The sequence below is a fragment of the Frieseomelitta varia genome, unplaced genomic scaffold (genome assembly GCF_011392965.1).
Source record: "Frieseomelitta varia isolate USP_RPSP 00005682 unplaced genomic scaffold, Fvar_1.2 scaffold_956, whole genome shotgun sequence".
NCBI lineage: Eukaryota > Metazoa > Arthropoda > Insecta > Hymenoptera > Apidae > Frieseomelitta > Frieseomelitta varia.
The window spans coordinates 163,846-185,851 of record NW_025110763.1 but is presented as its reverse complement, the minus strand read 5'-3'; the positions used below and the strand labels follow the sequence as shown (position 1 = coordinate 185,851).

The 22,006-nt window shown below is 37.2% G+C and overlaps 1 protein-coding gene and 1 long non-coding RNA gene across 8 annotated transcripts in view; both read right to left on the bottom strand.

The window, feature by feature from the left end:
* Window positions 1–981: 981 nt before the first annotated feature.
* Window positions 982–22,006, bottom strand: part of LOC122538066 — a 47,257-nt gene continuing 26,232 nt past the window's right edge. Inside the window, exons 2-8 of one of the 7 annotated variants that reach the window (XR_006308776.1) lie at window positions 13,413–13,565; window positions 11,099–11,239; window positions 10,044–10,158; window positions 9,525–9,712; window positions 7,604–7,733; window positions 7,376–7,435; window positions 6,021–6,084 (exon numbers count right to left, since the gene is read on the bottom strand). Coding sequence is in view for 4 of the 7 variants with exons in the window: in XM_043671816.1 (XP_043527751.1) it covers window positions 5,927–6,084; window positions 8,728–8,754; window positions 9,486–9,712; window positions 10,044–10,158; window positions 11,099–11,239; window positions 13,413–13,565 (821 nt within the window). In the remaining 3 variants the exon portion in view is untranslated. Of the gene's footprint in view, window positions 6,085–7,375; window positions 7,436–7,603; window positions 7,734–8,727; window positions 8,755–9,013; window positions 9,713–10,043; window positions 10,159–11,098; window positions 11,240–13,412; window positions 13,566–22,006 lie in introns of all 7 variants that reach the window. The other 6 variants (XM_043671816.1, XM_043671818.1, XR_006308774.1 and 3 more) reach the window with 6 other exon arrangements.
* Window positions 16,585–17,461, bottom strand: LOC122538071. Its single transcript, XR_006308777.1, has 3 exons — window positions 17,310–17,461; window positions 16,984–17,230; window positions 16,585–16,888 (listed from the first exon to the last, which is right to left on the bottom strand). It is a non-coding gene; the product is annotated as an uncharacterized LOC122538071 (long non-coding RNA).

Genomic DNA, 22,006 nt, shown 5'->3' with positions numbered 1-22,006 from the left:
AATGAGAGACTCGCATACTCGTTTTTTTACCCGCACCCATCCACGCGCAATAGCTAGGAAATTCTATAATATGTAATCGCTAATCAAAAGTTCCTCGCATGAGTTACAACTAACATCTGCCTCGAGGGATATTACGTTACAATCTCCGAAAAGTTACGTCTTTGTAAGATTCCAATTTACTGTCTAGAAATCCTGCGCTTTAAATATCTCTTAGTGTTTTACAACGTAACACTAAAATCACGTAGAGCTTAGTTCTTACTCTTACGCGACTTCATATTTTTTTTTTTTTTTTTTTTTTTTTTTTTTTTTTTAAATCGAGAAGCAAGAGCTACACTTTACGAATACATTGTGTCGTATATATTATAATATATAAATATTTCGAGACGAGTATATATAATAATCTTTCTTTTTCTTTCTTTTTTACGTTATTTACCCTAAAATCGAATCACAACGTTTCTTCATCGCGAACCGTCCAACGATCGTAATAGTCGAACATTGAATTTAAGACGGATCATTGAATTTAAGCACAAAATTCGATCAGACGAAACTTTTAAGCTTAATCCTTAAGTGTACGTATAATTCTACAAAAGCTCAAAACGTGCGAATACGCTACGTAGTCCCTTAAGAAGCAGGCGATGTTGGTGATTACATTAATTCGTTAGAGTAATATTCGCTAGAGTGTTCAGAAGAAATAAATATTCGACCTTAACGATACTCATTGAACGATCGTTTATAATACAATCAGACAAATTGTGCTAGATACGAAAGGGTTACGTAGGCTGTGTAACGAGAAACTTTTACAAAATCGCAAAAGTCGTAGCTGAAAGATCGCTTCCTAATGACGACGTATATATATATATATATATATATATATATATATATATATATATATATATATATATATATATATATATATATATATATATATCTATAATTATCGTGTATTTGTATTTCGACAAAGCACTGACGAAGATAGTTTCCTCGCAGATCGACAATCTTTCATCTCGATCTCTTCATCTCCGATCAACATCTCTGTTTCAAACTCAGCGTTGATAAAGATATTAATCTAATTATATCTAATTTTTTTTTTTTTTTTTATTTCGGGACGTCCCATCGTTGTCAGCGAGAATTGTCGGTTTCTTGTTGTGTTTTCATGCTGTGTCTTTCCGGTTTATCGGAGGTGTCCTGTTAGTTTTTATTGAACGCGACGAACGCGGGAGAGAACAGCGTCTCGTCGATCGAATTATCCACGAAAGATTATCAAAAGTGGTCGCTGGTTGAACTTTTGTACGATGATTTACTTGATAAAATGATTCACTTACATACGCGTATAAGCAAATTGGTGTCGTCACAGTGAGCTCGCTTCGACAGGAGAGATCGATGTACGTTGGAGCAACGTGGTCCCACGGGAACGACAAGTAATCCAAACACTTCCCCATATTTGGATTACCGTGTCGTTCTTCCGTGTCTCTATAAACTGTGACACACTTTGGAGAACAACAGCTTGACATTCCAGGTGATTCTACTCATTGAAATCGTTTCGAGATCACAGTTGATCGCACATGTTTAGAAGAAGTACGGATTTGTTGCCTCGACGATCGACGGTACTGAATTAATTCCAATTTTTGGTTTCCTTAACTTCCGATGTCCCCACTTCGAGATTTCTTATACAGTTGCTTAACAAAATTATCAACACACTCTGTTACAAATTCCAAAGGGTATACCTTTCAGAGGAAAGGAAGATTGCTGAAGTAAATCGAAATAACGGTCCATCGTGTGACAAACAAATTGTGACGAATCATCGATCCGATTAATCCGTTAGATACTTCGGAAGAGAAATAAAGGAATTTAATGAGAATCGAAGGATGAGACGTTAATTAGCCTCAAGTCCCATTATTTTGGATTGTTATCGAGTCGATTGTACGAGAAGTAGAGCAAATATTGTTCACTCCTTCTACGTAGGAAATGTGTTTCTCTGGATCAGAGAGCGCGACGATGGCAAAATATGTGTATTCCACCGTTTCTTACGATACGAGAGACTTTTACAAAGTGAGCGAGTGTCTTTGAGTGATAAAGACGAGGCACTCGGCTTGTTTCTTCTTCGTTAATTTTCCTTTGCTTTTTTGGCTTTTCGTTATCGCAAGGGTGGAGGGAAACTAACGACTCGAGAAAAGCATCTTAATCGATAAACTGCTCTAAACCGCGTTAATTATTACACTAGCGATGCTCTTACAAGCGAACGATTACTTTCCACAGAGTTGAATTATATAAATTGAAAATCGTGTCAATGGACATTTCGTTGAGATACGAAGGAATGCGATATATATCGAGTCTCGATTGCTTAAGTAAGTACGGAACACTATGGAGGGGACGTTCCATCCGAAAACTGAAACCTTCCCCGAATTTCGTTTACGGATCAGATCGATCCCTCCTCGTTATCCTCTGAAAAAACTCTTATCTAATAAACATTTGCTCGTCTCTCTCTTATTCACGAAACGCACCTGCATTCGTCTCTCTTTACATTCTTTTTTTTTTCGTATTTTCGTCGTTTCTTTTTTTTGTTTTTTTTTTTTAATTTTTATATTCCACTTTGAATCTTTCACGAAAATCACACGTGCTCGTTAATTCAATCGTCGTTCAAATCTCACGCAACGGTTATCATTTATCGATTTGATCGTTTGAACGATCGTTTTAAAGATAGCGTTAATCGTTAGAAAGACGTACCTATTTAACTTGATATTTTACGGCGCGGATGCTATATAAATAAATCGTTATGGGTGCAGAAGACAGAGTCCATTTTAGGTGCGGGATCGATAATAACTAAGCGAGTCGAGCTTACACGATATTATGTAATATCTATGAATAATCTTTCCGTAAATATTGAGAATAATAATAATAGTAATAATAATAATTGCAGTGGTTAACAATAATATAACAATGATGATAGCAAGAAGAATGTCTGTTAGCTGTACGTTGCACATAGATCACAGAGTGGATACAGTCACTAGGCATTCAAAAAATTAATCTACAAATAGTGCAAATAGTGCCAAGCCTAGTATCATATATATATATATATATAATCTTTTTTTTATCCTGGTTATTTATATATACATATGTATATATATATTATATATAGTAGTATATCTATACATATAAACAGATATACCATATATACACAAATATGTATATATATATACATATATATATATATACATAGATATACATGTATATATAATTTATTTATTTATTCACCTAATTAATTTCATCTTCTTTTTTAGCTGTAAATACTATATACGCGAGAGCGCAGGCACTAAATTGCTGAGATACAATCGTACCAGACTATCAATGATTCTCGGGAAGGAGAAAGATGATTTCAATGTATATGTGTATGTGTGTGTATGTAACTATATTGATATATCGTGTGTTTGTATGTATATATAGCATACCGTAGATCGACGTTTTGATAATGAGGCCTTGTGCAATTAATAGTCAGGTAATACAGTCGTACAAATTCATGTACAATTTGTATTTGGTCGTGTTTCTATCTAAAATGAAGTACATCTCGAGGTGATATTTCGTCTGTTCTATTCTTTTTTAATCCGTTTGTTCTTGCAATAAATTTTCTAACAGTTCACGCGAAAAACGTAAATCTTTTCAACTTCTTTGTCTTCTTTTTTTTTTTTTTTTTTCTTTCTTTCGAAAGAATCTTTTTGAACACGCGAACACACGTCTCTTTCATTATCATCGTGTTTGACGAATGTTCCTCCTCGAGGAGCGAATAAAGCTTGTCTCGTAAGGCAGACGACTATAGAACGGTTCGAGCAAGAAACTTGCTCGCAAAAATTCAGAAACGTGAGAAAGTAAAGTTTTAAAGGAACGTTCGACGAAAAGGTGGATAAGGGATAAGAGTAATCTCGGACGAACAATCGATCGTGAATGTAACGCCTACGAATCTCGCGTCGACAGGAAACGATCGTGTAGCGTTATGCATATATAAATGCATACATGTAACGCATATTGTGTCTCGTTCCCTCGTTACGCGTAACGAACATGATCGTGCACGATTTCTTATTAATTCTTACTTTAAACATGGTTGTCGCGGAGCAGATAGAGCTCTGCTCGACAGTGTGCTTAATTATCACGCGGCTTGATTGGTTCACTACGCTGCTACGTATGTAATTGTACGCATAGCGTGACCCCCTCCCCACACGATGTCGGTTCAAACACTTTTCGTCTGGTCCCATTCGTGTTGGCTTCTCGAAAAGAAGAGCCAGAAAAAGAGTACCTATCATTTTTCTGGCATGAACGATCGGTAATTCATCGACTGATATCGTGCTGGCATATACAATACGTAACCCACGGGAAGGATCTGCCAAGAAGTCTCTCGCAGGCACGATCCCCTTGTCATCCTGCAGCAGACACCTTCTCCATTCCTTCGTACGAATAATAACATATCGATTTTGTATCAGACCAGCTGACGATTTGACATATGTACCTACAGTACGATAAAGCGCAGCTACAACATCAGAGTTCTATCTTTTAGCTCTGGTCAAGATCTCGATTACTCGAGAACGATTACTGTCCGTTCTGGATCCGTAAAACATAAAGCAGTGAGTCGGTTGTACATACGTTTCGTGTAAAGGTTACATTTCAGGTTAAAGGAATCGAGTATCTCGTACGGTGGCGTAATATTCAAAAATGTACAATAGAATTGATATAGAGATAAAAGACAGAACGCGATTATATATATATCTCGCAGACGGAACCGATCTGGATCGGTTCTAACTGATTGTTGACGGATCGCCGTTTTTTTTTTCTTTTTTTTTTCTCTTTTTTTTTTTGGCGTTCGTCTGAAACGATTGTTTGCACTCACAACATTTGTTAGAAAGATCGTCTAGTATTACTGATTTGATAGTGTCGTTTATAAAATACGAATTCGTTTCTATCGTCTAGAGATTGATTAGCTTGAAAGCGATGAATCATTTTTGCGTGAGTGGCGAAACGTACGTTGTCGTTTGGTCCAAACATCGAAGGAAAAGAAACATGGCGAGTCGATGTGAAGCTTCGTATTTCACGGACAAATGACGCGCGATGACACGTCTCGTGCCATGTTTCGCCTTCAGATTTCATTGGCCCGTCTGTAACGCGAGTCAATAGCAAACGAACAGACCGTAAACGAGGAACCTTCGTCTCGCGAATCGGCGACTCGCGAGGCCAAGTTTCCCTCTTTTTGCTCGTTGAAAAGAATTTGTATATGTTTCCAATTTCCTTGTCTTTCTTTTTTTCAAACGCAACAAAAATCTAAACGGTCTATAAGAATTTATATTTTTTTTTCGAGTAATCTACGGTAAGGTTTCTGACAAGATCCGACGGCGATTTCACGGCCGTAGGATCATCTCTTCATTTCTTCGTGCAAAACACTTTGAACATCGAACTCGAAACATTTCCAACGATACCGTGAAATTTCTCTAACTGTTCGTCGAAATCGGCGATTTGCAATCAAAAATTAAACGACGATTATCTCGCAATCGATCGGTAATTTCTCAAATTGCGCGTCTTTGATTATCCTCGTTGAACTTTGATTCATGTAGGAACAAACGGCTACTACGCAAATGCACGTTAATCGATTCCTGAATGTCGTGCCGAAGCCAACAGACGTAAAACGCAAACGAGCAAGTTTTTTCGCGTGGAAACAAAAAAAAAAAAAAAAAAAAAAATTTGGAAACAAAAAAAAAAAAAAAAAAAAAAGAAATAGGAAATAGAAAATAGAAAATAGAAAATGCGAGTGAAGTAAATTTGTACGTTCTGAAAGAGAGATTGCTCAAGTCGCTTCGCTGTAGGGCGATCCCTCGCGATCGTCGTTGGTAGGAAAATGACAAATGGCAACGATGATCGTGAGCGCTGTTGCTTCCGTTCTCCAAGGGGTCTACGCCTTGGCCTCGAGAATTTCCACGGTGACGTTCTCCAATACGGTTTCCGTCATGTTGCTCGGCTGATTCGGCGGGGATTTGTTCGATTTCGTCGAGACAGCCGACGCGTTTCCACTGCTGCCGCGGCTTCCGCGTCGTGATCCTGTTCGTGACCCTGGCGACAGAGATTTTCTTGCTAAAGTATCGCGTGCTTTGTCGCGACCGCATGCCTCTGACATGACATGAAAAGCTGGAATAAAGTTGAAAGCATGAAGAACCGCGCCGAGGGAGTTGTATGTAATATAATATAGTTCGATCGGAGCGGATCCTTCGTCGCGATTTAGTGAAAGAGATGAACACAGTCACGTATGTACAATGGCGATCGTGTGAAATATCTTCCTCAGAAGAAACTCGACAAGTTCCTTCCGTCGAACGAAAATCAAAGGATATTTACCATTTTTTCTGTTATGGAAACTTCATATTCACAATTTTATTCACGACCTGGTGAATTATTTATCTGTAGATCATAAATCGACTTTATAATGCCGCGTGACTCGATAGTTGCTGAATTTAATTGAAACTTTTGTTAAAAATTTCGAAGCGCTGCTTTGCAATTAATATTTTCACTTGTAATCGCCACTGTGTGAGCGGTGCATGCAATTGTCTAACTCTACAAGTGCTCGAGAACTCGAAAAGGTGTTTGAAGTGAAACTTGACTCGATCGATTTCACCGTGAATGAATCTTCAGCGAGGAAAACGGCAGCAAATCTTCGTTTGCTCGTGGCAAAAAAAAAAAAGAAAAAAAAAAGAAAAAAGAAAAAGAGAAAAAAAAATGGTCGATTACGTCGAGGTTTTCATCGGCCGTTCAGGTGAAATCGATTGACGATCTATCTTACCGTATGACCGGGATGCATTCCTCGAATGCGAGCCGATCTCTTGTGAAACTACTTCAGAACTCCGTGCGATAATGGAAATGCCACGCGTATACTATTTTATTAATTTGTCGTCGTCGTAACTCGTGTATCGCACTATTTGCTATGTATGTAATTAGGCTACACTACGCGGAGGAAATAAAAAATTTCTTCTCTCTTCGCGGAATGATCACTTCTCGATTTCTTTAATCGCAATTACTTTCCACATAAATTTGCTCGAAGCAAATAGAAAGGCAATGTTCCGGATGTTTTCTTATTCCCTCCCAATTTGATCTACAAATTTATTGAATTTTTTTCCATCGTTACTTTGATACGCCAGTAAGTAAATGATCGATTAGACTATGAATATACTGGCTTTTAGAATCACGATCTCTACGACAGAATTATCATCATCATACGCAAGCAACGACTTCTTTTCTTTTTTTTTTTTTTTTTTTTTTTTTTTTTTTTACTGTAGCAAGCGACTATAGTCGTGATCCTCGAGAACGCTAGATAGAGGAGACTCGGGTCTATTTTGCATCTGATAGAACTCACACACTTCTAGGCTCGAAGTTCTGACGTATCCGAAAGAGGGTAAGTAACCATAATATAGGGCTATATACAAAATATACACACATAATATACGTAGACATAATGTATATAATATGATATGTATACATACACGTGCACGTGTATATATACATACGCTAGCATACGATAACATCGTAAAAACTTATAAGAAGAAATATGTAATGAAAGAATTCGTAAGAGTACGAAACTTACCCTCTTCGAAGGACGCGTCAATTTGAAAAGTTTTTTACAATAGAGCACCTCATAGGTCCACAGTATATGATAATCAAGAACAACGGTCACAGACGGGATCATTAAACAGACTACTGCTATAGATGGTCGACTGCAAAGAGAGTCAAATCCATTAAAACAGAGGAACATGATTATGGCGAGTTAAGATGCATCGTTCTGTCGCGGCGTTTAAAAATCGGTCTCGTTATATCGTTTTTTTTTTTTTTTTTTTTTTTTTTAATGGCTCTTCGACGATTTTTCAAACAGCTTAACCCCTTGACTTTGCGTTTACAATCACTTGTTAATCTCTACTGTGATATCTACTTGCATTACTTTACGTGTCGAATTTTTAAACATAGAGCTGAAACAGAAAATTGTGCACGCCAATAACAATGCTTGACCAATTAACAATCGATGACATAAATATTAGCAATATTAGTAATTATCACGAATTTCAAAAAAGAGTGCAATTAGCCAGCCAAAGGGTCATCCAAACACGCTTTATTCGTTCACCTTCGAGTTCACTTACGAGTTTTGATGCAATTCACTTAACAACTGTCCCATGATTTCATGAAATCGGAAAGTATACTGAAATGCGTTGAACGTAAAAAAATATACGATTTTCGTATTTCTGCCACAACACTTGTAGACGATGGGAAATTTTTTTGGGAGTAACTGCGTGTAGCTTGTTGAAAAACGATGCATCCGAAATAGTAAGAAACATCGATCTCGATGCACCCTCGAATAGAAAATAAACCAACAAATATCTACCCTCTTGGCAGGCAATTGTGCATGCGAGAATATCTGAAGGATACTGAGCTTGATAGAAGGATTCTAAAGTAAAGAATAGAATAGGCAACAGAGTAGGTAGTCACCTACTTTATAATACTCGTATCTATATTATACATATATGGGATGTTCTACGGAAATCGATATACTGGAAGATAGCTATTTTTAGCGCTAACTGATTAGCTCGAGGAACATTCTACCCCTTCTCTCAGTAAATTGGATTTAGCTACGAATTACATAAAATCGTGAATAATTTGGAAACAACAACCTGTGAGATAATTTGGAAACAAGAACCTGTCCAGAATCAAAATGATTACCGTTCTTTTTGTTCCTGGCTGAATGAACTGAAAAAAGAAACAGGAAAATATATAATAAAAAACGAAAAAGAAGGGGGGAAGGAAAAACAAAAGAAAAGAGGAGACGTAGTCGCGAAATCGTGAATATTTAAAAACAAATAGGAAAACAATGATCGTCTCTAGACTCTACATACCACCTGACGTGGTCGTTGCATTTTTTAAAAACTGAAAGTTCCGCTCGTGAGTATGAGATGCTTGCTAAACAACTGGCTCTACACGTGTATTTCACGAACATATAGATGTTTACCTTGAATATTTCACGCAACACACACGGTACCTCTGCGAAAGCATGAAGCACCACCGACTATAGTCACAGACAAGACCGTCTTTTAAAGCACGGTCGTTCGACAACACAGCAAACGCGGTGTCTTTTAACCTGCAATAACCCGTTACGTCTAAAACTATCATCGAGCAATTGAACGAGAGTGAAAACAGAGAAATAAAAATAGAACGTAACGTAGAGCAACGAGGAAACGGTAAAGAAAACGGCTGGCTCTTCGTCTCGTGCGGGTATTATTCCCGGTTTATCTTATATTCTCTCTAAAACTGGGGATGGAGGAGAGGGATGGGAGGATTAGGCTGCACGAGCGTCGAGGCGTCTCGATTTCCATCGAACACCCGATATAAAACTGGCGCGCAAAAGAGTCGCTCGCTTCGTTTCAACGGGACACTGTATAACAAGTTGCTTGCTTAGTAAGTGAATGAATAAAAACCCGTACGGCTCACTCTGTGCTGTGAGTGCTGAGAGTGTTTCGCACCTTGCGAGGCGTTCGGCGAGTGGGCGCGTAAGGAGGCCATTGAGGGTTGCCTCGAAGGGACCCGTACGCTTGCCCTTGAACCGCGTCTCTCCTGCGGGTGCAGCAGCTTGTTCTCCCTCAGTAACGACACGTTCATCAGACGGGCGTTCGGCGTATTGAAGATGGTGCGGTTCTCACGCCAGCGAGCCCTGCAAACAATAGAAATTGGAGAACAGGAATGATCGATTACATTTATAATCCGTTAAACGGATTAGAAGAAACATCGTTTAAAATTGAAGAAAAAAAAAAAAGATGTAAAGAAAGTTTATATATAAACTGCAAATGTGAAAGATCTTGATTTCGCAGTCTATTTATCACTCGAATAAAAAAAAAAGAAGCATTAACTCTGCATTAAGCATGCGACATGGTGGATCCATTTTCAGGCACGACTGCGAGGTTGAAGTAGGTCGTAAAGTCTCGTTACGAGAATTGGTAAAGACGAGAGTCACCGTGCACAAGATATGCAAATAGATGGCTTACTTGCTGAAAAGCCTAAGGACGACGCAGATGATGATGAACATGAGGGCCATACCAACGAGAACACCGATCATCGTAGGATCGATATATTGGAGATTGGGTTCTTCTTTCTGCTCGGCTGAAAAGAAAGGTATTTCATTCGTTTAATAAAACCTTTCCATAACAATTTCTCTCCTTTTCATATCGTTCCGTTCCATCTGTTTTCAAATAACGTTTTCATTATATCCTCAACGAGAGTAATTCAACGTTTTATTTCAATGAAACTTGGACAACCTCGAAGAGAAAAAAAAAAAGAAAAACAGAGAAAAAGAGTTACGAGGAAATCGAACAATCTCTCAATTCTTTCTTTCACGGTTCATATAAAGTTAGTATAGTTAACTGGGACGTGTCTTTTCACAAGTTAAAGTTAGATATTCTTTGTACATCTTTCGTTCCAGTGAATGATCAAAACTTACGTTGTACGTAACCAACTACAAACTACTTCAATATTCACCTGAAAATACCTTTATTTCTATAAAGACAGATATCTTCTTTCAGTTACTTTAGTCGCTTTTTACAAATAAAACTCTATTCACAGTGAACCGGTAAAATTACAAAAGAAAAAGTCGATAACTTTCCTCAATTTACTAATTATAGTTTATATGATCGTGCGAAAGACACCATATTTAGGAGTTCGCCATATTTAAGTCAGCAGCGAATGTTTTATGACCTCCTGGACCGCGACTCTTTTTCCTTCTCTTTTTTTCAATTAAGCGTCCAATTTAATTTACAACGCGTCAACAGCGAAGATAAAAGCGTGAAAAATATTGAAGTGACAACGCTTTTTTAATTTCTAGCGGCGGAAGCTTGTATCCCGTGCCGTGATAAAATTTCCCCGCGACCTGTTAATTGATCGCGCTGAAAACAGCTGACGAATTAATGAACTCTGCTGGATTTTAAACCAGGAATTCCATTAACTCGGGACGGGTAGTTGTCGCGAGTAGAATCTCATTAAAAAGTACGCGGAAACTCGCGGGCCACCCTCCCGTTGCTGTTCCTCTCTATGTTTCTGCTCTTACCGACGCACACAATCGCGCCATCAGGCTGGGTAACCGGAATCTTCTCGAAGATGCAAATGCAACGACCGTCCCTGCACTCCGTTTGGCTCACCCTCGCCTCGCATTGTTCGTGGAAGAAGCACGACTCGTTCACGTTCACCGCTAAAAACAAAAACCATTAACAACAGGCTCGTCCCTCGTTTCTCAACGAGGAAGCGAGGCAAGTGTACGAATATTTTATGAAATATTACTCTTAAAATACGTAACGTTCCTCTTTCAAATGCCGCTATAGAAGTTATTTTTACGTCTCTTTTGTGTTTTTTTTTTTTTTGGTGCTTATTCCGTATCAGAAAAGTGACATATTTAAAGAATTTTTAATTTTGGGAATTGAATTGTATCATTCTTTTATCAAGCCATTGGTATGCAAAATTGAAATGGGAACAAAGCAAATATATGTATAAAAAATGAGTGGCTGGTGGTGGTTGATCTTTCGATAGTTGACCTGTCGATATGTCAGTGCTGGTAATACTCAGAAACGTATTTACGCTGAATGGTATGACAAGCCATTTTGCTAACTTCGGAGTCGAAGAAGTATTTCAACCTCTCACGGTTCTTTATAATATATAAGTTATTATATTAAAAGCCAAAACTTCCGTAAATCGAAATTTGTATAACTAACTTTTACCTGTTTCTACAAATATTTTAACACATTAGTATTCTTTTCGTTATTATTCTTATTTTATACTAAAAGAAGAAAGTTTGTTAAAGTAATTATCGTTCAATCTGCCTTGGATTCCCAGTCAGACTTCGATTCAGCCCCTTGAAACTTGAAGCCAGATTGCTTTATCCTACTTTCCTTTCACATCTATAGATACATATTAAACGATATAAACTTGCGAATTAGCGCGAATAAAGTCGATCACTTTTTCTCTTTCAACTCTAGTTCATAGACAGACTATAAACGTGACGTATTTCGACTATTGTCCGTGAGACGTTATCAACGTGTCAGTCGATCGTACGATGACCTGATGCCCTACTATTGTTTCTAAGCAGCTGTCCATCATCATGCGGTCACTTTATAAAATCACCATTATCCGATTTGTGTGTTCAAGTTCGATTACATTGAAATGCGGTTCGGAAATCAATAGCGATCGTTCACGGTTATAAGAAGGACTTGTTTGCTTGTTAGCATATTTGTGGAGGATAGTGTAGATCCGGAGGTTAATGTGGCGAATCTAATCGACTGATTATCCGCCGCACTGCCCTCGATATACCGGCCACAGGCTCGCAATTAGGAGAGTGGATTAACAGCCATCGTGCTTTATTCCTGACCGAAGTAGTATGTTTTCGTTTGCTCTTCTTTTTCGGATCACTGGCGAACTCTTGCATCGTTCCAGTTGAACTTCAAGTTCAGACTGATAACAAATTGGTCTTCTCTAAGTGTCATGGACATTTGCTGGGAGGAAATGTGAAATCGATTCGACTTGATCTGATTGTAAGCATCTTCGATAACAGAGGTTGCAGAATTTTGTGAAGCTTGTGATTGATCTGGAAATGTTATTATATGCCGAGAATCCAGAACTAAGGGAATAGAAAGAAAAGGAAAATATCAATCGATTGATTGTAATTTATATATTAATTACAACGCGACGTCTTCATTAATTTTATTTTATTTTATTTCGTCATATATATGAAGCGCAATTAGAACGATAGTTGCCAGTGCAACGTTTGCAAAGGAATTCAATTAAAAACGGGCAAACCGAAGCGACGTAATCTGGGCCACTGAATTCGCCGTTCCTGCTTTCAATTTCTCGCGATGCTTCTAACACCCGAGACCAATAAAAGCGCGGTCTTGTTTGAATTCTACGAGAGAAGGCCATAAGCAACCATCCCCGGACATTCGTACCATTCCAATCGGTAAAACTCGGTCTTAATAAAAGTTCGCCTCACTGAACGTGATTCGACTGGAAAAACTTCTTGTTTTCCTCCTGTGTTTTACAAGTCATCTTCATCGTGGATATTCTTGTCATTGTCATTATTGTTCATTCTGTATTTTTTAATTGTTTTAATTGTAATTTCTTGATACTGTTGACCCATATGTGATTATAACAATGTTTATATACATACGTGTTAGAACAGTATAATTAACTCGAAAAGAACGCAATATCTAGAGTTAAATTTGCAAAAAAAGTAACTTCATATTATTGTGGATCACGTACGATTCAACGATTTCAATTTGGGATTAACATTATCGCAACATCGTTGAACGGAGATGGGACACTTACAAAATTTCTGGATGCGCTTTTCCGACACACTTGAAAATATACTAACTTACGGTGTCCACATTTGTCGATATGATTCGTCGCCTCGAATTCCTCCCTGCACGTGCATTTGCTCTTCTTTGGTTCGCAGTAAGAACCACTGAAACCGCATTCACGATCTTCCACGCAGTCGTCGCCGAATTTTTTTGTTCCTCTGTCAGTTAAATCTGTAAAAAAAAAGAAAAAAATGAATACGAGATCCATTAGCGTTAAAGATTCATTAGTTAAGCTTTTACATTTTACATTTTAACTGTGGCAAGAAAAACTTCCTCTTATTGCAAGTCACGAAGTTAAGATTTAGGGAGAAATTTTCTAGTCGAATAAACAAAATTCACAAGGGAGAGGATTTAAAAGTCGAAATCGATCGAATACAAGCTGCGCTTAGTCACAAAATTTCTACGTATGAATTATTTAACCAAGACGACAGCAATCAGATATTGAATTTTCATCGATAAATCGCTTTCGAACCCAACGACAGGATATAGATCCCGCAAGCGAACCGTAATTCAACACCCTACGCTCTAAGCAAATATATCATCCGTTGTGTTTCCAACCTCCTATCGGCTATCCGCATGACGAAGCGGTTCGGTCTGGTTTTCGTGATTGTGCCGCAGGTGCCGCGTGTATTTACATTTTACGATTCCATTTGTTAATACCTGCAGCCGGCTGTGAAGTTAATTTCGCTGTAACTACCTGAGTGACAATCTATTAATTTGCGCACAAATACGCACAAGAGGAGCTCATCCGTGTATTTTAAACAACGTTCCCTCTCTGTATACTATTTCCCAGATACGTTGGAAATGGTGCTATTTCATTAAAGTTAAAAGTTACCGCTATTACGCATTTCATAGAAATTAAAATTTATAACACTGCATCGACAATATCTTTTTCAAAGATTAAATGTTTTATGAAATGTTTAAAACATGAGAGGAATTTGAAGAACGTTTTTGGCTTACATAGCTATATATGCTAGTTATGCATTTTACACGCAGTTTCCGTGGTTCGCGGTTGCACAACGAGTTCATCCCTCCCACGCAATATTAATCTGAGTGTAGCCATGATTTTAATTAAATGAAGATACGCTTCTTGCGTTTCAGTAATTATAAATTAAATGCTGATACAACAGCGTAATACATATCCCTCCTCTTTTGTGAATGCGACAAACGTGCAATTTGATAAATTATTTGATAAATAGAAATTCGCACAGTGGATGTAAAATATAGAATTCTAGAAATCACGAGTTACCTGTTATCTTACTTATAAATGCATTGATACAAAATCAGAAACAAAGAAATTTCTTTAATCTCTTTTCTTTTATTAAAAAGTGATTTCCTTTAATTTCTTCAATTAAAAAGTGAAAATTTGCACGTTAACAATTTAAAACCAACGAAATTAAAAATCACGGTATATCAGTGTTATAACGATGTACACGATTACAGCAAATTTACAATCCAAATGTGTACTTGCGTTTCGAGGCAATTAAATTTGATCAATTGATCAACTTATAATATACTGAAATTTCAAATAGTACGAAACTATAGTAAGTTTCACTTCCCAAACTAAATCAGCTAAGCTACTCTACTAATATTTCAAAATAAAATAACTTACTTCGTCAACATAGTCTCGCGTCGTGTTTTTAAATTCAGTCAATTAAAATTAAAAATAAAAAAAGAAAAAAGCGTAGAAAAATCTGAAGGATGTGACAATTAGCGTACTTGGCTTCTTATCTGTGCAATTAACGCTTTTTTCGAGTGTGCTCTCCGAGGTTCAACAGACCGTCGAGGCGTTAAAGAATTTGAGGGCTGCTCGCCGCGACGGAGAAGGCGACGCCCGTAGGCAGAGTCAAGGAAGCAATCCTTTTTTGCAAGGCAAAGAGACCAAGCTTGATTACTGTATTGTCGTCGCATAATGGCACTTCTCTCGAATACGATCGTATTCAACTCGCCTGGCTGAGCAACCTAGAATACGAGTCATGGTGACGATTTAGGAAGATGCATCCACGACGATGAAATGGATCGTAAAAACAACGAAACCGTTTGCACAGTTCTAAGGAACTGGCAAATTACTCCAGCAAGCTGAGCTTATTTCGTCGTGGAAAGAGTAGAAGATCAAAAGGAAAACATGCGGTCGTTCGTCGTGCTCAATTTGATATTCTAAAGCTCCCATGTAAAATATGTACTTGGTTGGATGATTCGTTTAGTTTCATTTACCTAAAAAGATGGTTATATATTGTAGTATATTATTGTCACAATTTTAGCTAATAAGGAGGGAGTGAAAAGAAATAAAGGATTTTTCTACCAGTGGGAGTTAAGTTGGGAAATTTCACAGCAAAAAAACTCGAGGACTCAATGAACAAGTCAAATCGTCCATTTTCTTTTCACAAAGAAAATTAAAGAGAAGGAATGCTTTTGTGAAATAAATAACTACGCAGATGCTTTTTTGGATTGTTTCTTTTATCGAGAAAGAACTTCCTCAAAGGCCATATTTTTACCATTTGGCGTGACACACGTGGTCGTAAAAAGAGGATTTCGTTGCGATTTAGAATTCCTTTCCTTTAGAGAGTAGCTATGTATATTGTAGAACCGCGCAAAAGTGAACAAGCATACCTGGGCAGAAAAATTGTTCGACTCCGTGATACGTGCTGCTTAGAAAAAACATCCTCGCTGATGATGTGAAAATTTGTTATAACGCAGCGTTCTTTGAGGCTACTATTAACAAAATTTCTTCCTTTACTAAAAATTATTAAAACTATCAATTAAATCAAATTTTTTAATCTTAAATTTCTTGATACTCAAATCAAAGATTCCTTTCTTACGAGATTTAAATTTTTTAGCATTTCCTTCACTATTATTTCATTTTCATTTCGCTGCAGCCCTAAATTGGTAATAAAAGCTGCTTGAAATGAAATAAAAGCTTAACGATCTACTGGAATCATCGTGACATCCGCATGTACACATTTCCGTTCCAATTCCGCTTAAATGGGTTATTTCGCGCGTCAGGATCATTCGAGATAGCACGGTCGACGCTTTTCAATTTAATAAAGATTTGCGCGGAACAATCGATCAGGAAGCATTCCTCTCTTAAGTGTACTCAGGCGAAAGAACGAGAGATAGGAAATGGTGCGAGTACGTGTACAAATGGACATGTAGGATGATGTAGAGGCAAGAACATGTAAAGCCTGCATACGAAACGAGGGAACGTAGTGGTCACGACACTATCAGTATCCCGTAGATATCTCAAACAGCGAGAAAGGTGCGTGCAAAGTGCTTTCGTGATATCGTCAGGACGCCGCGACGGCGCCGGCCTCAATGCTAAACAATAACCCCCTTGCTGCGATATTATGCCACTGTGACTCGTAATTAATACTCGTTAGCGTTAATGTGAACCTCGCTGTCCACCATGCAGCTTTCACACTCAAATCTGTCTTCATTATTTCAAATCTGGTGGAATCGTCCATTACGTACAATATGTTCTCATCAATAAACGATCACTGTAATAAAAACAGACACCAGTTACCACGAGAGTTATGGACATAGAAGGAGAATTATATATATAGAATACGTATACTTATAACTTCGTATATACATATATTCACAGCTTTGGACATGAGCTATGAAATTTCGTATTTTACGTTCTGAAATACCGACCTCGAAAAAATCAAGCTGTTTCACACGCCCTCTGCGATTTGCATACGAATTATATATATATATCGTATATATATGATGTATACACCTCGTCTGTGCATATATTCAACTCAATCGTCAAAGACAATAGCCAATAGCTATAATTGTTATTATTTTAAACAGTTTCTTATTGTATACTCTACTAGTATCTGTAACAGCAAAATCTTGTTAAATGTAACGGAAGAGTGAGATCACTTGGATACAGAGAAACATTATTTCATCATGCACTGTCAAATTCACTAAACCAACGTACATGTTTGCCATATCAAAGTTACACTTTGTCGAAGTTACACTTGAATGGATGAGTGGAGAAAGGAATCTTTTACTTTTTTTGTTCTAAATTAGACAATGAAATATGCACAGACAACGATCTTAAGTAAAGATCACAGCGCCAACGAGACGGTGAAGTAAGGTAATTATAAAATGTGCGATTCTCAAACGTAATCGATATGTTTCGATATAGAGCATTGAGATGCACGTAGTGTCAGTTTTTAGCGGGAAGTGCAGGAAGAAGGTGTATCACTCAACAATTGTTAGATGAAGACTATAATCACCACTTGTTTTCGTTTAACATTTAGGATTTAGCACGGTGAGTAATGATTAAAAGAATTATTAATCGTGTCATATACACACAGGGTGTCCCAAAAGTTACTATCTATCTTGAACACTAATGGAAGTACAGGTTAAGACAACGATCTTAAGTAAAGATCACAGCGCCAACGAGACGGTGAAGTAAGGTAATTATAAAATATGCGATTCTCAAACGTAATCGATATGTTTCGTGTTCGATATAGAGCATTGAGATGTACGTAAAGTGTCAGTTTTCGGCGGGAAGTGCAGGAAGAAGATGCTTCACTCAGAAATTGTTAGCTGAAGATTATAACCACCACTTGTTTTCGGATTTAGCATCTAGGATTTAGCACAGTGAGTACAGATAAAAAAATTATTAATCGTGTCATATACATACAGGGTATCCCAAAAGTTACTATCTATCTCGAACACTAATGGAAGTACAGGTTAAGACAACAAAATAGTTTTATTCAGCACTAATACGCCGTCAAAGCCTTAGATTTCAATGATATTAAATAGAATGAAACTTCCTTTCAAAATTCTCTCTAATTTCAATACACTTTATACCTTTGATCTTTCATGTCTGCAAACACTCGTTCTTCCATGGTCCAAAATATGAAGTCAAAATAACTTCGTTTACATAGATATATTGGCATCTGTGATCATTATGCCTATAAACTATTTTCAAAAAGGAAGACCTATCTTCGAAATAGATAGTGGCTTTTGGGACACCTTGTATTCAGTCACTTGGTATATTTGAGTATCTGTCACAGAGAATTTTCACGTATGTAAGAAAATTTTTATAAAATTGCATTTTGTAAAATTTTGATCTGGTATAACCAAACGAAATGATAGATTTAATGGAATGAAATTTTAAATGTACATGATATGTGATATGTTCGTTCTTAAAAACATTTTCGAAGGACACTGTTTTTTCACCGAATCCTATTCGTGCACGGTCGGGTCCCGACGCCACTAAATTAGTTCCCGACGCGAACCTGTTGCGCGGGGAATTAGTCCATTATCGAAAATCATGGTGTTAAGATGTATTATATTAGTCGCGCAAAATTTTTATTGTCATCATTCGTATCTTTATTCATATCTACATCACTGTTAGCATCGTTTAATTAACGCATATATGCTTTCACTCACATAATGATTTTATTTAAATATTTATACTTGTTACAACATTAAACTCGTTGTATGTTATGTTGAATAATATTTAATTTTATCACGTGTTTGATGATACTATAGAATTATTTCATTATTTGATTTCCATATTCAACATGATAGAATTTTAAAATATTAAACTTCAGTTTTATCTGTCTATGAACATATGAAATATCATATACAAGATAAATAGATTTCAGAATCAAGGCAACAGTCTTGAATATCACCGTTGCATTTCTAAAGATGTACTTTAGCAAAGCTTATGCTTGAGGATAGCTTTTTCACTTAGAATCAGTTATCGCTCATTGAACTTCATACTGTGACATGTACCTTATTTCTTTTCCCAGTAAATATTCATGTTAACTTCTTTTATTCACACATACATACAGCATTTTATTAAATTCTTCAAATCGATCATAAATGACCAAAGGATTGAAATTGGATGGATTCGTTTTGCAAAGGAGAACTCGTTTAAACTTTTCTATGAAAAAAAGAAAAAACTAGTGTATATTTGCGTAAACGAAGGATTATACTTTCTTATATTGAACTTCGATGAAACTCCACATTCGTTAAACTCCTTTCTTCAACGAGGATTACGTTCAGAATAGGATTCCGGCACTTTGGGAATAAAAGCAGGAAGTTTCCTGCATAATTCCTCGGCCAGGTCGAATTTTCGTGCGGCCGACTTCCTTCGTTACCGATACTGGAAGACGTGACCCGTAACTATCCGAGATCTCCCTGGCTTTGTGCTATTCATTCATTCCACTGAGCGAAATAAGACCGTCTCCATTGCGGCGAGGTAGAATGGGACAGGTTTCACGGTATACCGTCTCGCTCCCTCTGTTTAAAATTCTGTTTAAGAGCTTGAGACGATGATCAACCACGAAGTTTTTCTCGTTCCTTTTGTTCGCGACTATTGTCTTCCAACACTTTGTCACCAAGCTCTTCATTCTTTCGCAATGCGATCTCGCGTCCTATCTCTTTACCAAAGAAAGCAAAAGATACACTGATATCCTTTTTTCGCGTTGTAGACGATTATTCGAGGTAATTGATCTTCTTTCTCAATCTTTTAATTCGCAATTTTTCCCTCGAACCTAAACAAGCTCTTTCTCAAATATTTTTTGAATCGCTTGGTAGTGAGAGTGAAGATTCATTAGGTTTCTAGAATTAAACAAAAGACAGCGCTATATATTGAATTGCTCTTCTGTGGGAAATCAAAACTACACAAAACTACGGTTTTCTCTAAAATTTCTCGATTTTTTTACTCACGCCTCGCATTTGAGCCACCTGTGAAACATCACACACAGGTGTTGTGTGTCCTATCGACGCTAACTAACTAACAAGCAAAAAGAAAGCAACCGTCGAAGAGGGAAGTTGACGCCGGCTTGCAATTTCCGCTTTGAAACAGCTGTGTGAAACTGTGTGCAGGCAGGTAAAACGTGCAAACTCGAAGGCTCGTCAACTTCAAAGGAACTAGTTGTTCGCGCATAATTGCGTGGTCAGTTAACGATCTGTTCTCCTTGCTACGACCTGATGAAAGAGAGAGAGAGAGAGAGAGAGAGAGAGAGAGAGGAAAAAATAGCGGCGACCAAGCTGGAAGAACTGCTCGGTGACTCCAGCAGTAAAAATGGCGACTCTTGGGTCAATCTACGCGTTGAAAGTGGGTCACTTTGCAATGGCATACTGCCAACGATCTCACGTGCGAGCCGTCCCACGCCTGCTGCAGTCTGAAACTGGCAACCACCTTTCGACAGGGGCGGCCCAACAGGGTTGTAACGTCAGACGGCTGTTTGAACAGGCCGGAATCACCTGGAGTTGATTTTTAATCGACTCTCACGGCATTTTTCGCGGACAGTTTGATTTGTCGGTCAATTTATTAAACGATCCACGGTCGTTATTCGGGAGGCAATTTGGAAGCAAGTTTGGATAAATCTATCCGGCAAATTTGGATAAATCTATCCGGCGAATAATTGTCAGAGGTCGATCTGTTCTTCGAGATTCCCCAGTCATCGCGTTACGATTTCGAGTGTCGTTTGGTTTGTGAAAATTGATTTGAAAGTCGCTCATGCACGACGCAAGACGTTTCAAATTACGTATTACATTACGCTGAATGTCTGTGTATAATTTCTAGGTTAAATTAGGTTAATCGCGATTGATACAAATAATCTCGAAAGTTTATCAACGTTGAATTTGGAAATATGTGATTAGAATGTAGCAAATAATAGGCTCTGATAGGCAAATTATCGGTTGCTTGTTTGTATCCTGGTTATTTAAGTGGAAGGTTTGGGTATAATTAATTGGATGGTTTTTATATACTTGGTTCTCTTTTTTTCTCTCTCTCTCTTTTCTTTTCTTTTCAGTGTATATAGGTCTAATGTTATTTTTAGTCAGGGTTAAATTTCTTTCGCTCCTCTAAACGGCTGTAATAATCATGCAAGGATGCAGGCGGTAAGGGTAAAGGTCTAACTGCATCGAGTACGATAAGGGAAGAAGTAAAGAACACTAGAAACATCGCTGTTGTTCTATCTATACTATTGTGTCTCGTTCTTTAATATTGAAAAATAAACAAAACTAAGAAAAATCAATAATTTAGATTAAAGTCACAGTTTAATATTTAATAATTATTTATACTGAATGAAATCTTTCTTGAATAATTCGTGTTAATGATTTCTTTTTTTCTCGCGTAATAATAACAAAAATAAAAAGAGGAAATGAGGAAAGTCAAATTTGAAATTCGCTGGAGAAATCTTGAGAATCTATCATTTCTTCTCCTCTCGTATGTGTACAAATCTAGAGTCTGTATCAGAGACTGAAACCGAAATATTGTGAGGTTTAAGTATTATACCGGTAAGTATTATACCTCCCATATTATCGTAATATAACCGTTATTTGGGAAATTGGTTTTAATATCAGTATAAGACGGTTATACCGGTATTTTCATACGTATTTTATCGATATTTGATGTCCACAACTGTAAAAATACCGAAATATATACCGGTAAGATACGAAACACATTTTTCATTTTCTACGGACAGTGACTCTTATTAATATTCGGACATCATGCTGTTTAAAATATTGTTGTGGATTTCGATTGTTTATAATACTAAATTTGGATTAATTTTTTAATAATATAATAGAACATTCATTATAGTTTATAGTAACATAAATTTTATTTATTTATTGCA